Below are 16275 nucleotides of genomic sequence, written 5' to 3' on the forward strand. Positions count from 1 at the left end.
TCGTGGTCATTTGGGAATTCCCAACACATACTCTAAAGTGAAAGTACATGCATTATTCACAAAAACTCACTTGCACATGGATCACAATGCACTACACTTAAAAAGGCATATCAGTGTTTTACGGTAGTGAGTGAATAGCTTTAAGATTCTGCCAGTTCTGTCAGAAACGCTCACATCATCCAGTGCACATTCTTTAGCCAAGACAAATTCAGCAGTAAATACACAAACACAATGCGGACCACATCCCGACAATTCCTTTTCCTGTCATGTGAAAACTGTACACCGACTTGACAGGTCCTCAATGTACCTGTGTGCAGTGGGCTTTGCCGGATGCTCTTTGCTTGGCCCTCTGGATTTGCCACTGGCAGGTATATTCTTGGCATTAGTTTTGCGAGAACTAGTCTCGGGCAATATTTCTTGTTGTGGCTGCTCAGTGACGCATGTATGTAGAAGAAAACAACACCCGTTCTCTAATTATCATGGAAAAACGGCTGCGGCACAGAAATAGTATGACCTAATGGTGTTTCACTGTTTTGTATTATCAGAAAGTATGCCGCTGTTTGCCGTAACTGTGTGATTAATTCATGCGTGCATCATTAATGCAGGAATGTCCAGGGGCAATGACGAAAGCTCGGTCAATGTGAAATGAAACACAAGAGGCAGTTGTTAAAAAATTATGCACACATATGCACAAGCTTACACACAAAGCAAATCTCGGAGCTACAAAACACAGTTGGCCTTATTGGATGCGCTTGTTTTGGAAGGCAATGCTCCGTTGAAAGCAACGGCAACAAAGATAGTTGACCCTCTGAAGGCTGCCACAGGGCCAAATTTAATATTCAAATGAGATGCTGGGCTGCAGCACGCTGCAAAATTTCAACATAATCCACTGACTTCTCTCTATATATATATATACTTTTTAATTCTCTACAGACTTCATATTATTTTTATTCTTGATTGCATTCAATCTCCCTCTCTTTTCTCTCCTTTCACTCTTATTAATCGAATCCACTCACCCGCTCTGTCTCTCTCTGTCTGTTGTGCGAGACCATCCGTGTACTAAAGTCTATGGGAGCCAGAGGTAGAATAACAATGACATAAGCATTAGCAAGTTATAATAGCAAGCAGCTGCCACGGAGTCAACATAGCCATCGGGGTTGTTATAGCTTTACTGCAGTGACCCACAAATACATTTGGGAAAGTGGCAGATTTGGGAAATATAGGCTGAAATGATTTGTGTGGTATTTAGACGAGCCTGTGGGAATATTGCCGCTCTTTGTGCACGAGCACACTGGCGTTTGAGAGTGGTCTGCGGCCCAGCCTTGCAGACGGGATTTAAGGTTTGATCCAGATAATGTGTGTGTTTATTCATTCGGCAAAGCTGCTTATATCTCAACCTCCCGCCAAGGTAGCACGAAGCACGAAGACCGGTGGCTCAGGTCTGAGGTTGACCAAAAATGCACCATGTGAAGCATATTTATCCCAAGCTGTGTTTCTTCTTCCTGTTTTAAAACTTGCTAATAACCATGACTACTTCTTTTAGTGCTGTGGCCTTGCAGTTGTGACTCTGGTGGGGAGCCGAGCAGCTCCGGAGCGGACTGATATGGTGTCTGTTGCATAGTGCGGGTTTGTTTGTTTGAAGAAAATAACATATAAAGAAGACAGAAAGCAAAAGAGGAGAAAAAAGGTCGATGCGGCAAGAGGGACAATGTGGAGGGAGAGTGTCAGCTTCAGATAAGGGCATTAGTCTGCCCCCTGTGGGTCAGCAGGAGCGACTTACACTGCGTTTGCACAACCATGCAAACGCACAAACATGGATAGCATCCTCTGTGGACGCCCGCTTTGTCTTCCTCCTGGATATTTACAAACATTAACAATTAAACTCACAATTGTTAGGCAACAGTTACTGTTTTCTTTAGCTCAAATGCAAACATGTCGACAACGGCCGGGACAGTGTCCGTCTTCCGTCTACACCATTCCATCAGAATAAACTGGGAAAACTACAGGGATAATAAAAAAGGGACACCTTGTTGGCCGACCTGATTTGTCTTCACCCATACCCAGTTTCTGTGTGGATGGAAGGCTGAAACGATAAAATACTTTTTACATTCCGACATGAAAAACACAGCCTCTCGGTCTGCTTGTGTTGTACTCATCAAGGAGTGGACGATATCTTTCCCACTTGACCAAGCCAACAATCGGAGGTATCACAAGTGTCGACATAGCCTAAGGGAACTAACAGGTCAATTCACTGAATAATTAAAATATGCGCCCTAGTTATTTTGTTCTTACACTATAGTCTACATATGAACAACAGATGTGCTTCATTTTACATGCACACGACTGCTATTCAGAAGTGAAAACGTGCAAACAATGTGGGCCAAGGCTGTTGCGTCTTGAGGGACTTTTGTCTCTTTCAAGTCAGACATGGGATCCATCCTAAATGGAACGAGGCCTTTTATTTGCCAAGCTAATTGACAGCGGAGGCGCATGCGGAGCCAACTCTAAACAATGCTCCAGATCTTGTATTCATAAGTGAGTGCTTGAAGGACACAATGTAATCCCTGCATTTTACGCTATAAACTCGCACAGAGCAGCGTGCTCAATAGGGCAGCGGAATTGTTGGCTAAATCCAAATTATGGATTATCCTAACGACTGTTTGCCATGTTGCAAGCGTGTCACAGCAGTCTTTGCGCAGCTATGTCAACACGTAAGAACACAGATGATCTGCTGATGGCACAGGGAGAGAAATGCAATAAAAAAAGCCAGGAAATTATGAGCGACATGAGACAAGATCGATGTCGCAGCATCTTCAAAAAAGAAATGGACATATTTTCCCTGTGAAGCCCAACACATTACCATTGGTAAGAGGCTGCAGGAAAGAGGCGGGGCGTGGGCTCTGGCAGATGGATGACTGGGTACCAGGGGGCTCCAGGCATGAACCTCCAGAGCCTTTCTAAGCTGGTTAGTCAGAGTGAAATGGCCACAGAAGACTCTGTGAAGCGCAACGAGTCAAAGAGTATAAAATACCTGACCATGAGTGAACAGGAGGAGTCTGGGGAGGCAATTTTCTATCGCCGTGTAAAGGAATGGATACAGAATGTTCTGCAGCATAACAGGGACATTTAATGAGTATAATAGGCTCCAGATTAGCTGTCAAATTACAGAAAGGATCAGCTTTTATCCCAACGCATCATTCCTTCTATAGTTGTAGAAAGTTGCCAGATTTAAAATTCGAACTTCAGCTCTGAAAATCTGAACTGCACTTTTGACAACGAGTGACATTTGAAGTACCGGCACACTTTGTTTATTGTGCGTCACACTGACTGTCTCCAAGTCTGCCTCCGAGTGTCACTCTGCATTGCATGCACCGGCTCAGCGTGAGTGACAGAGGAGACCATGCAAGATGATGGGTGACAGGGCCGTGCCTCACTCTTCAGTGCCATATGGGGACTAAAAGGTGGCCAGGTGTGTGGATACGACTGGGGAGGCCAGTGATTATTTCTTCCTGGCAGCCAGTCCAAGTCCAAGTCCGGCTCCTCCTAGAGTATGATAGCTACTAGATAATGACCTGATTATGATTGTGTTGCCTCTGACAATACCTGCCTGCTAAAGCAGTTCCATCTTGCGACAAAATGAGGAAACCTGTGCTTATGCCAACTCGGAATTAGACCAGTCACAAGAAGAGTCACACTTCCATCAGTTGTGTTGGGCTTCATTTCTGCAATAGATATGTATTAGCCTAAATTAAGCAAAGGGGCGTACAGGATTGTATTATTAAACAGTTATTTGACTAGATATTCCATTCCCTTTCCTACGGTGTCAGCAATTTCAATTTCATTAACAGAAAATGTTCCTGCGTTCGTCATGTGGGGTGTTTGAGCGCCCCATTTTTTATTAAGTGCTTAAAATCCCTAGTTGGCAACTTATTTCTCTTGCTCCCTCCCAGTATTCGTCATACTCTGTGAGAGTTGTTGAGCGCGTCGGATTGTGCAGATTTTTCTTTCACTTTAAATACATACATTAGTCACATGGGGTGTTTGATCACATGCGATCTGTATCAGTATCTGTACTCGGTTTAACATGAAATTGATTGGGTTTAAATCTGTACATTATTTTAAGTCTGGAATGAAAAGCTGCTATATTTATTGTTTATTATTCAGCTACGTGTGTACGATCCGTCAGACTACCGAGTTCAGTACTACAAGCAAAGTTTTCCATCTTACTTTATATCACCAGTCAAACCAGCCAAATAAAGCAGACGTAAAAAAACAAAAACAAAACACCGTCAGTGACTGATGCACAATCGTGCTCGCTGTCTTGCGAAATGCACCGTGTAAGTTTTGAAACAAGTTTAAGATTGCAACGTGCATACTGAAACGTATTGAGAAGGGTGGAATATCTTAGCAATCTTATGTATATATAATGCAGCATGATGCTGAATTTGGTGATGCAGCTCTTGTGCCACATAACATAATGAGCACACAAATACAGATAATGATGAGCTGTACCCGTTTCATACTAGTATCCTGCAAAAATGCATTATCCGTAATGGATACTCGTATGACAAGTATCCGGCTCATCCCTAGTGTGGGGTGAAGGAATGTTTTGTATATATTTTCATAATGATTGAATCAATCATTGCCAATGTTATGCCAATGCTGTCTGTTATGTTATTTATTTTAATAGTATTGTTCAGCATAGATATTTTTTAGTGGTTTGGAATTAAATGCGTAGAAGTTTACCTTCATTTTTTCATATATCTTATTGTATTATTTTATATTTTATGTTAAGTCTGTTGAGCAGGGCTTGTTGATATAGTATTTTTACAGGTACTATAAGCATTTAAGCGTTCAAACAGGACAGGTTCAAGCACAACGGTTTATTTCCCCTGCCAAGTAACTGGTTTAAATGCTACTGGATTTGGCATTGTTGGATTCTGGCTACCAACCACACCGGTAAGGTGACTGAACGCACCGGTTGATAATTCTCCATACAAACACAGGAAGCACACTATCTTTTTTTTCTTCTTGTAACAAAAAAGCCCCCATGCTAAAAAGACACACAATCCAACATGCGCTCCCTTTGTTGTCCTTTGTTTACGATGAATGATCGCTGCAATCCATGTTAGCTCAAGTCAACAGGACATGAAGATGTCGGGGATATGAACGGATTCTTTTGGCAGCACACGATACGGTCTTTAAACCAGTTATGCATGATACTGTACAGATGAGAGCCAGCATTAAATAAACGAGAAATAGATTCAATACTGTAAAGACTGCGTGGTGTCCTCAAACCACTCAGCCATTACATTAATACTTAATACTACAGTCAAGAGAATGATATCACAGTATATGCAAATCAAGATATACAGAATAATTACATTTTGATGGTGATATCAATACCAATTATCTTAATAAAATATTAGCAATTAATTATTAAAAATGTCATTCAGTGAAAGAATACACACCCATGCTGTTAATGATGTACAGTATTGCCTCAATGCTGCCTGATGCTGCAATGATATTATTAAGGAATATGAATTTTTTTGTTCATAAAGTACAGAATCCAGAACAACTACGGTTCTTCAGTGGGTGGTATTAGCCAGAACATTCACAGTGACACATTGATGACCTTACCTCGTGGGTTATTAAGTGCAGCTTCAGTGGCTTTCCTGCCCTCGCCACAGTGGCTCTGGTCAAAGGGGAGACACTGCTCCCCCGTCCCGGCGACCACCTCCAGGTTGCGAGATGGATCTTTGGGCTGACCAAGATTTCTCACTCGGTACACTCGGCGACTGCTGGTGTCCGACACATAAAGAACTTCCCCCATCGGGTCCATGGCTAGGTAGTATTTATGGGCTGGGCTGGTGCTGTTGAGGAAAGACCAGAAGAGAGAAAAGTTTCACCATTTTTACAGATTATGGCACAAATGACTTTAAGTATATTCAATATTTCATTTTCTATGTGCCATGCCAATTCTAATCTGCCCAAGACCTGCAGATTTAGGACTGTCACTTACTTTAGAAATGGGCTGTTTCTTTAAACCATCAGATTTCAGATTCACCAACACTGGTTTTAGTGATACCTTATTATATTGCACATCCACTCTGGCTCATTAATCAATACACAGCGACATCAGTTGGACTTCAAGATATTTTCAGTCTGTGCACATATATTATGCATCAATCTATAAGGCAATTTATTTAAAAATGTATAAAAACAAGTCAATGTCAAGGTCAATGACAAGTAAGTGTGCATTCTTTTGTCAGCTATCTCCACACTGCAGCTTTCCCTCATCTTAGACATAATTAACAATGTGCTAATTTTCCTATTGCATTTGAATTCACGTCATAATCAAGTACCTGAGTCCATGGAGCATTACTAAGGACAACAGTAATGTCATACATACTGCAGAGGAATACCCTTGAGTTAATGTCATGCCTTACTGCTCTATAATTCAGTGGTCGATGAGTTGTGCTCATTTTAGTGTTCCACCCAGCCATGATATGGACCTAATAAGATCTAAAATTGCTTACAATCGGAGGAGTGAGGATGTTCTGCATTCATCAAGCTGCTCCAACAGTACATTTATCAGTATGAATGCTTGGATAAAGTAAAGGGAGTAGTGATGAATTGGTTGATATCGCCCTAAATCTTTACTGTTCTACATTTGGGGGGGATTGGTCTACTTGTGTATTTATGGGCAAATGTGGCATAGGTAGACATTATACATTATAAAGAGTTATTCACGTGAGTCGTATTCCAGATATGCATCTTGAATAATGTATATTGAATGTAATAACTGTAAACATGTAGAGGTCTCAAACCCATGAGTCATAAGGATGCACATATTGGAAGTCTATTGTTACAGAAAAGCATCTGGAAGAACAGAATGCGGTATGGAAGCACCGTGTCTGCTTTGGAAAAAGACTTAGCACACACGCGGACACTTCTGCTTCACACTTTATTTAGTGTCGCTAGTGCAAACAGTGTGGGCTTAAATATACAGTAGAAGTACAGTGACGAGAGCTTGTTTATCAAGTTATTGTATTATTTTTCTCACTTTTAACCTCGGGGACCTCCAAGGGAGTCCATGCCACAATGCTTGGACATTTTCATTGAATGCCCCAGATCTAATCAAAACCGGTCTTGATACGGAACTGGACATCCTCAGTTCTCACAGTTAAATAGTGCAACACAGCCCATGCTGCTGTCAGTCATTGAGTCCATTAAGTGCATAACAGTTTATGGAGCTCTTGCACATGCATAATTCAAACTTGATCCAAGGAGAGTTTTTCGGCGAGTTTCAAAGTGTGTCACTGCTCTGTGCGGCATAAAATATTTGTCGGGCCTCTTAAAGTTTCAGCAGGCCTTTCACGGTGCACAGAGCAGATTACAAATCTCTTCACTTGCCTTTTTCTCAATTAGATGCTCATCTCGACAGGTATTCATCCAGTGAAAAGGAAATGAACACAAATAACAACCATAGCAGGGACAATTTAACCGTAGCCTCCTCTCTTCTTTTCACATGTAATAAAGAACTGTGATCAGAGTTGATAGACTGGCTGATCTCGACTGTTTGGGCTTCTCAGATAATATTGCAGAGGACTTCTTCCTCGTGTGTGTTCCACTTGAAGGCAAAGAGAATGTTTTTTACCGTACGAACATCCCCTCTTGCTGATAGGCCCTTTACAGGCAAGAATATGAAGAGAGAAAAGCTTTGAAAGCTGAATATGAATGAATATTTAATGCTCTGACTTGGGAGAACAATAGTATAGAATAAAAAAAGAAACATGCTGCTAACTGTAAAAAGGCGCCATGGAAACAGGAAATAAAGGCGCAACCCCCAGGGTGAGGAAAAGGGTATCTTAAGCTACTCCTGACGAATCTAGTCCGTAGGACTTGTGGTTTTTCAAAGTTGTCTTTCTCTTTTGGGTCTGACACTTGCCTTTCAACCACTTGTCATGTGATCTGACGGCCTGGCTCACTGACACCATATGTGAATTTGAAGCGGGAGTCGGGTATCGTTGGCGTTCATTCGGCAGATGTATCTGTATCAAACTTTTGTAATTAAAATCAACTCATTCATACATTTTATTTAGATGTAATCAACTCTGCAGTTCCATGCTTTTTTTTCTTCCAAGAGGTAGATTTGTTTAATTAGATTGCGTTCTTATTGGGTAAAATTAGCAGAGCAACACTGTAGTGTTCCATGTATGTGTGTATATGCAGTACAACTCATCTGTACAAAAAAATTGGACCACAAGGTCATTAACCCCTTCCAAAAGGTCAGATGAATAAAAAAGCAATTTTCTTTAGAAATAATTGAAATTATTCCATAAGAATCACACTTATACACGGTCATTAACTCCTTCCAATAGGTCAGACAAAAACAAAAAAGCAATTATTCCATAGGCAATCATGGATATTCAATGAATCAGTTCCAACAAATGTATTTAACAGACAATACGGATAGTTTTACATGCAGAAAATAATGCAAAATGCATGTAAATGATGAATTAAATAGATACATTAATGTATGCAATGGCACCTTGATTAGCATCGTTAGTCACCACATGTTTATAGCATGCATTAAACCATTCTAAATGCATACACGGTACATATTTTTAATAAACTGTTCAGGAAAGCAAGAAAAGGAGCAGTCAGGACATATCAGCTCTGTGTCTTGTAAACTTAATCCCTAGAATTATTAAATTGACAACATGACGGTTGTTATAATTAATATGGATTGAATACATTATATTATCATAAATGACTAATGATATCCATCAGCGTCATGTACAGTAACACACAGGGTGATGATCTTTATTGGCTTCCATTGCATGTTTATTCATAACATATGATTTCACTTCACCTTATTGGCTTGTGTTTTTATAGGTACCATACTTCTACAACTTCTCAGCTACATTTTGTGCGTATGCAAGCTTTATTGATAAGACTATAAAGTTTATCCCTAAAACTTCCTTCCTTTAAATAAACATTCCTACTGTAATAGATGCCACCTTCATATTTCCCTACAATTTCTTTCTTGAACTTAATAGTATTTCTCGCCTTCTTTATCAAAGTGTGGGCACTTGCAATTCTCTTTGGCGTCATGGTACTGCAAAAGCATACAGAAAGGCACAGACAATAGTGCCACACACGAACCCATACAGAAATCCCATGACAGCCATCGAATGTTCTTCCGATATGGTGTCAAATGCTCACACCGCTATCAGCGGCCCGGGTTTTAGTGTGGATGAGAAACGCGGTATGAGTTGCTCTTTTACCATTGTACAGTACATATCAAGGCTGAGGTGTATATCCAAGTGTCAATGCAATTTGCAGCAGACAAACAAGATAGATGACTGTTAAAATCAGTTGATTTCCCATCAACGCATTCTTTGCTGTGCCTACTGTATGTGTATGCCGTGTACAAAAGCTGTTAATGGCCACTTCTCACCTGTGTCTGGTGTCTCGGTTCCTGATAATAGGCCATGACGGAGCATGAAATAAAAAGAAAACAGAAGGCAAATATGTAATTTATAATTCCAGTGAGAACTGTACACATTTCACAAGCCGTAGTGAGCCAGTTTTATCGCCATAAAGTATGATTAGGCTTGATTTAAATGGCTGCATTGCTTCATATTAAATATTAATACAAACAGGAAGGTTTTTGCCATGCACTCCCATAGGAGAGCCAAGTCTCCAATAGAGCCATTTTAAAACCTCTATCTGGAGCAGAAATATTAGTAAGAGATGCAATAATACCAGAGACTATGAGTTAAGTTACATAAGAAGAACACTTTACAGGACAAATGATGGCAATGGCAATCCCATTGAGATACCATGCTTGAGAAAATAGAGCAATAGTGAATGCAGTGCCTCCAGCACAGTGTGATATTGTCATAATCCACCAGAAAAACAGCATTTCACAGTAAAGACTCTCAGCCTCTCTCACAACCCAAAGAGGTAGATTAAAGTGTGTGAAGTCGGAACTGCACATACACAGCTTTTTTTTTTTTTTGTTTTTTTTTGCATGGAGGCAAACTGAAATCAGATAACACACATAGGCGAACAGGAGAAATACACAACAACTCATAGTAGTCATACACTCAAAACATAATGTCACTGTAATCCTGCTCAATACAGTAATAAAAAGTCCAAACTCACTTAAGTTCCAGTATGGTTCTAGTGTAGCCGTCTGGATGGACTCTGCGGATGAAGTTAAAGTCCCCAACATAAAGAGAACCATCGGGACCGCTGGACAGTGCCACAGGGGCATACAGCATCATGTCCTTGGCCGCACCGCTGCAGCTTGGGCCACAGGGGACACTCCGGTAAAATCCATTCCCCATTACAGTGGTGATGACAGGAGGCTGCTGGGAAAGGAAAACATTTTCTCCATTCCCCTTGTGGAGGATTCCTGGGGAAAGACAAATGGGTTGAATGTATGGAGTGTTTATTCCTCAATGTACCTTGCCCTGGTCGTGTCAACATAGAGAATGTGCACTTGACACGAGTCACATTTTCAACAAAAAGAGGACTGAGGACAGTGTCCTGAGGCACTCCTTAACGGGCAGCTAAGATGCATTACTGCTACAAACAGTCCTCATAACTTTACGGTATATACAAATAAAACTAAAGTTTGTAATTGTGCAAAATAAAGACATTTTTCTACAATATCTTCTGTTGTTGCATATGCTAGCTGGTGGTCGGTTTTATAAAATCTAATTTAGAGTCCCTTAAAACTGTATTATTATTTACAGTCCCAATGCTATTGCATATAGAAAGGATTGAGTCCTTCTGCTGTTTTCCAGTATGTGCTATTGAAATGATGAAGGAAGCTTTCACACTAGTTATTCTAAGACAGTTTTATGAGCAATGCTGCAAGGATCACATTTGATACCTTGGTAACAAATCACTATTTTATGATGCCGTTGCCAAACAAAAAAAGACAACATACGTACTTGGGGATAAAATAACAACCATGATATTAAATCTTTTGTGAAAATGGCTCTTGTGTCATGCCCACAGTCCGGTGTCCTGCTGCCGCCACAGGCTGGTGCACAGCTGAGGCAGCATTTAACTTACACAGCCCCCTGCTCTCTTTAATTATTTCTCATGTGCTTTAATGCGGCCAAATTCATTATACAGTTGGTTGCATTTGCATTTTTTTAACTGTGTTTCTATTGTCAGACAATAGCGTGAGCACATCGCAGTGTTTTGTTTTTTTTTCTTATCACAGCCCATTTGCTAACTATCTGTCGCAGTGCAGTGATAAAATGATTTTACAGTCACTGAGCCCTTTAAAAAAAACTAACACGGATTCTCACGATTCGCATGTGCTGACATTTAAAATGATGAATTACAGAAAAAGTTAAAAACCACCTCATTGAGTCCCACTTGCTAGGATTTTTATTTTTATTTTTTAGCCTTTTTTGAGGTTGTCAATCAATACTACACAGTTGAAATCTTTTAAATTCAAGCTCTTTCTATTGATGAATGTGTTTTAAAACAATTACAAAATATAGTCACATAATAAGCAATGTATTTTGTTGTTTTATTTAAATAAAAAAGTACACTTTTCCTATTAAACTGGAGTTCCACTAACCCGTTTTTGATATCACTAGCCTGCAAGTTGCCAAAAAGAAATATACAAACAAGTCAAGTTTGACTCATTTTTTAAAATTCTGGACATACTCACCACTACGTATGTTGAGTGAATGATGCTTGTCCAACGACCAACCTCCGAGGTGAGAGGGCACCAGCTCAAAACCCTGCATGAGAGCCGTCCTCCTCTCCCACTGGATAACTCCAGGGCATGATTCATACTCGTAGCCGACTGATACTGAAAACAAACATATGCACACAGATAAGCCTATTATATTCATGCCGTTAGGCTGCAGAAGAGACATGCTGATACATTTTTTTGGCCCCAAAAAGTTCACTATGGTCCAGTGGTGTCATGGAGCTATGGGAACAAGTATGGGAACATTTTGACTTCATTTCATTGTACCTGCAATAACAGTGCGGTCGGATTTAATCTGTCTCAAAGCTATATTGTGTGCAGCGCTGAGACAGATGAAAGGCCCGTACAGTGAGACCTCATCAGGCGTCTGTCTGCGAGAGATCAGTATGAAGTGGAGTTGTAATCAAAAGGAGTCCATCTTGAGGGAAGGAGTCATACAATTTGGTGCTTGGCCTCTAAGTTGTAACGATACATTGTGTAGCTTCCGACTACAACTTGACAATGAATTAGCCTTTGAATCAGACGACAATAAAACCGTAGTCATGGAATAAGTGTTTGCAAAATCATACACATACAGTATACATTAACTAAGAAATATCGTATCCGCTTTGTTGAAATGTGAATACAAATTTGCAGATTTTTGATAAAAACATTATTCACAGTGTGATGACCGTGATGGATGAGGAATGATTTAGGATTCTCTTTTATAGACAGGTGAGGTATTGTGGGATGAAGTCCTGCAGCGTATACTGTGGGAGCAGAACTGGAGGAGTCAGTTCGAGAATGGGGTTTGCTGCTTCTGAATTATCTATATATATTATAGATATTTCCACCCTTACTCAGACATTACCAACCGATATGACATCACAAACTATGCGGGCATCAATATCAATAAACACTTGTTTATTTGAGCATCAAAAATTGCTGAGAAGTGAGTGAAAATCAACATTAGAAGACACTCCCGCCAATACTGGCTGCTTTTTATTGGCGAGGCACCCCCACTAACACAGCATAATGGGAGGTGAAGCGCTGCTTTATATTCAAAGCAGTAGGGGATTATTGCAGTTAATGTTTAAAACAATTCTTGTCAAAGAAACATTGATAAAGAGCGGATAAAAAGACAAGTTGACACCTTTGACATAAATGTGGCAGAGAAGTAGCTGTCACTGTCAAACACTGTTGGCACTGATCTCTCTAACTTGCTTCATTCTAGACCCAAATGCATGTGAACTGACGTGCACTCAAGGGAACTGAAGAGCGCAGTCAGCAGAAAGGCCGGTAGAGGCAGTCGAATACATAAGTAGAGGCTTTCTCATTGAGTACCAAGTCAAACGTTCACTTTAGAAAGAGAGAAAATCTCAAAAGGCGTGCAGGGTAAACCCCGGCTTCAATCGATAAAGATGTGGCTAAAATAATTATATTCAGAACTTGGCAGCCCGGCTTAAAAGCATTGCCACTGAAACTTAAATGCAATTAGACTTCCTCCTTACACTCACGCCTAGGTCTATTTTCGTAAACACCATCAATATCACTATTTAGACTTGGAATTCTCGTACCCCCCCCCGTACGGTGCTACTTTTACAATATCTTTAAATTATCTTTTACTGCGGTTGTGATCTGGCACTATATAAAAATAAAATTAACTTGACCTTCTTGGACTGCAGGGGCAACTGTTGATATAATGATAGAGGAAACAGTGTAATATTACTGTAAATACACTATATTACCAGCAAGAAATATATGGTCTATATTATACTACAGAACATAAACACAGACTCTGTATCTCACAGGTGAAAGCTTTCATTCCCCTCTGTTGAAGCCTAAGGCAATGTGTTCACCACGGCATCACACACACACACACACACACACACACACACACATATAATCAGTGTTTCTTGAGTGTCAATGTGCCAACAAAGCACCAGAAAGTAGCGAAAGGGAAGGATCAGGGCAAAAAAGAGGTGGAGAGGAAAGAACAAGAGAGGACAGGGGAGGTAACAAGGGAGATGAGGCAGAATGGAGGAAATAACAAGCAGGGAGAAAACCTGCAATATTGAGACAATAGAAGATAGGAGGAAGGGGAAGAAGGGCAGAGATAGAGGGAGATCTTTGTTTGAAGACGGAGGGTAAATACAAAAAAAAGGGAATATTTGGCATATCAAAATGTGAGCGCTCATAGGAGATGAGCCACATGAAATGTAGTCTTAACCGATAAAAAGGCCACTGGAACAAAAAAAAGAGTAAAAGAACGTCTGATCCTTACGGGTATGGTTTCTCGTGTTTTATGAGCCTTTTGGAAGTTCAGTGTTTGCCAGAAGGAAAAAATGAACATCGATCATTATTTCAAAAACTAGCCTTTGTGTGACCTGGAAAACCTCCAAAACCATATTAAAACCTATGCTAGCCTATGCCACTTACAGATTACAATCCTTCTATTTTCTACTGCTGATCCTGTTCGGGGAGCTGGAGCCTATCCATCTGACACTGTGGACTGGTTACCATGGTTGCCACTGCATTCACAACCTGGCTACACAAACTACATCAGGGATATTCCACTAAAATTCAAATCATTCCATATACAGACCTTATTTTCGCTCTCCACTTTCCTATTCTTACAGCTATCATATGCACCGCTAACGGTAGCTCTTTCTTTGGCAGGAGCCAATCGCGAGCTCTAAGTGATCTCACAATAAGCTTGTCAACCCATTGGAAATAGCAGGAAGTCATTACTCAATATAATAGTCTAACCCACACTGTCACCTTAGAAAGAACACAAAAAGTATCGCACAGCAACACTAAAAGGCGTAAAAGTACCATTACAAGTTTAAAATAAAAAACAAAAGCTATTTTAGCTTTACTTCATAATGCAGAGGGAGGCTGACATCATTGCAGCACCCATGTATTTCACTCAATGAGTTCTTCTTTTTTTGACATTTTCTTTGCTTTACTCCTCTTTTGCCTGGCCGTGTATTTAAAGTTCTGATGTTTAATAATGCCTGAAATACACAGATTTGATTGGCTGAGTATCACATGGGATCAATTCAACCAGTGCAGTAAAGTTTACCAAGAATGTGTCCATCAAACTGTAAAATACTTAAATAATTTTTCGGTCTGGACCAGCGACTCCCATAAACTATACAGTATGTTGGCAAATATGAGATTATAGAATAGAACTTTCAGACATTGACCTGCTGTCATGCTATTGTGTAGCACATTTTCTAATCATAGAATGCTGCTGGATGGAAATGAGCTTGACATCCCTGCTTTATGTCTTTGAAAGGCCTGTTTATACTGTTTTGAAAAGGTAATTGGCTTACATACAATACAGCAGTTACACCACCAGGATATCTTCCATTTACAAACGGGGACAGGTGGAAGGCAAGACAATTGGCGCACCAACCCCCCCCCCACACACACACACATTGTTATCATATACACACCATTTTCTTCATGGAGCCAGTTTTGTCAAAAACCAAGTGTTTCCCGACTGCTGTTGCAGATTGTACTTTAACTGCTAGTGACTACTGGAAATCGGTTGAATTTCAGTCTTTCCATCCTTTCACTGCAAAGCACCGACCTTCACCTGCTTTGCTTACATGATGCACTTTCTTTCTGCTTTTGTGACATGTTTGGAATGGCTCGGGATGTTAGATTTTCAAATCCTTTTTGTCTGCCGTAGCTGCTCTCAAAAGAAAGGTAACCTGGGTGCCTCTATGGTTACTGGATTAATTATCAGTTAATCTTTAGAGGTTCTAGTTCCTCAGCAGGAGTGTTGTTGAGTACCAAGTCACGTGATGTCTTGTAATCACATTTCTATGCAATCAGCACAGCTAGCCTGAAATGACTTGTGGTTTGGGCACAGTGCTTTGGCCCTGTTAATTAACAAGTCTTGATTGATTGAACAAATAAGTGGCCAACACTGATTGCTAAATGTAAATACATTTAATTGTATTACTCAGCAGGGGCACATTTAGTTATTTGGGGGCCCAAGGCAAACCCGGTTATTGGGGCCCTCCTCATCCGTGTACTGCAAAGAAAAAGTTTTTTTTTCTTCAATGTGAGCAGCAGCAAATGTTCAGAACATTCAGCAACATTTATTATGGTTTATGACTTTAATACTCTTGTCTTTGTGATGTACTTTAAAGCATATGAATTAAAACTAAAATATTAATATGTATATTAAATTGATGAACAAAAAAATCAATAATCAGTTTTTATGAGACATTTTGGGGCGTCTGGAAATCCCTGGGTCTTTGCTTTGGGTGTTTGCCCCCGTTACTCAGTAAAGTCTATGTTAATCTACTAAATCAAACCATACACAAACATATAAACAAAACCTCAAAAATCAATATGACTTATGACTTACCATTAACATTTCAATTTACACGGTGATATGGCGAACACCTCCAAATATGACAACTAATTAGACATTTAAATGCACATGCCACTTAAACAAATATAAGTGCAAACCCAACGTAAACGCATACTTGCATATGAGCCTCAACAATATAATAGTCATA

At 40.1% G+C, this 16275-nt stretch overlaps 1 protein-coding gene across 4 annotated transcripts in view; it reads right to left on the reverse strand.

Moving 5' to 3' along the window:
• The window catches only part of tenm1 (teneurin transmembrane protein 1), a 162550-nt gene that overhangs the window by 39624 nt on the left and 106651 nt on the right, over positions 1-16275 (reverse strand). For 3 of the 4 annotated variants that reach the window (XM_058063856.2, XM_058063854.2, XM_058063857.2), the window contains 4 exons: positions 11711-11854; positions 10177-10429; positions 9467-9487; positions 5641-5873 (listed from right to left, as the gene is read on the reverse strand). In XM_058063856.2, coding sequence (XP_057919839.2) covers positions 5641-5873; positions 9467-9487; positions 10177-10429; positions 11711-11854 — 651 coding nt within the window. The remainder of the gene's footprint in view (positions 1-5640; positions 5874-9466; positions 9488-10176; positions 10430-11710; positions 11855-16275) is intronic. The other variant, XM_058063855.2, reaches the window with a different exon arrangement.

The sequence above is a fragment of the Doryrhamphus excisus genome, linkage group LG22 (assembly GCF_037039965.1).
Source record: "Doryrhamphus excisus strain RoL-2023G ecotype Guam linkage group LG22, RoL_Dexc_Guam_v1.1, whole genome shotgun sequence".
Classification (NCBI taxonomy): Eukaryota; Metazoa; Chordata; class Actinopteri; order Syngnathiformes; family Syngnathidae; genus Doryrhamphus; species Doryrhamphus excisus.